General features: G+C 39.5%; 1 protein-coding gene across 1 annotated transcript in view; it reads left to right on the forward strand.

The window, feature by feature from the left end:
* Window positions 1–383: 383 nt before the first annotated feature.
* Window positions 384–881, forward strand: part of LOC103469844 (zinc-binding protein A33-like) — a 29,527-nt gene continuing 29,029 nt past the window's right edge. Inside the window, exon 1 of the mRNA XM_008417806.2 lies at window positions 384–786. Coding sequence (XP_008416028.2) covers window positions 479–786 — 308 coding nt within the window. The 5' untranslated portion in view covers window positions 384–478. The remainder of the gene's footprint in view (window positions 787–881) is intronic.

Below are 881 nucleotides of genomic sequence, written 5' to 3' on the forward strand. Positions count from 1 at the left end.
AAGGAGCATCTGACACTAATTACAGGAAAGCTATAGAAACACTTATCTAATGTATGCATAAATAAGGACCTCCTGGCTTATGTTAATTGGTGTAAATGCACATTAATAATTATGTAAATTTATTAATTTAGGAAATTATTGATATAGATATTAACTGTCTTGTATTGATTTGTTATTTCAATAAAGTTTTTGGGAAAAAATTGTTAGCTCACACACAGATGAAGACAGACTCCTGGCCAACACTAGTGTGTAACTCCAGCCACTATTTATAACTACATGAGCAGCAGCTGCTTTGGCTAATCACAAGTTAGCAAGGAACTGCAGAACCAATCAATGAACTTGTCTGAAAGAAACGTTAGATGTTATTAAACTGAGCTGAGACGGCGTTACTGGGTGTTAGATCTGTGTTGAAAACCTAACAACTATTTGGGAGGTTTTAAGAAGAAGCAGCTGAAACATTTGGTGAGCTGTGCACAAAATGGCAGAAAGACTTCTGGAAAGTTTCCTGAGCTGCCATGTTTGTTCAGAGACTTTCAGAGATCCTGTGTCTCTGAGCTGCAACCACAGCTTCTGTTCAAGCTGCCTGCAGAAATTCTGGGAACAAACTGGAAACAAGAACTGTCCCATCTGTAAAAGAAGATCGTCAAAGGATTATCCAATAGTAAACTTCACTCTGAAGGAACTGGCTGATTCTTTTGTCGGAAGGCAAAAAATAGGGTTACCAGAGACAGAAGAAGGAGAAAAGCAGCCGATGGTCTGCAGTAAACACCAAGAAGATCCTAAGCTGTTCTGTAAAGACGAGCAGAGAGCTGTGTGTCCTGTCTGTGAGTTTTCTCTCCACCAGAGTCACAAAGTGGTTCCTATAGAAGAAGCAGTCAGTG

The sequence above is a fragment of the Poecilia reticulata genome, linkage group LG9, assembly GCF_000633615.1.
Source record: "Poecilia reticulata strain Guanapo linkage group LG9, Guppy_female_1.0+MT, whole genome shotgun sequence".
Classification (NCBI taxonomy): Eukaryota; Metazoa; Chordata; class Actinopteri; order Cyprinodontiformes; family Poeciliidae; genus Poecilia; species Poecilia reticulata.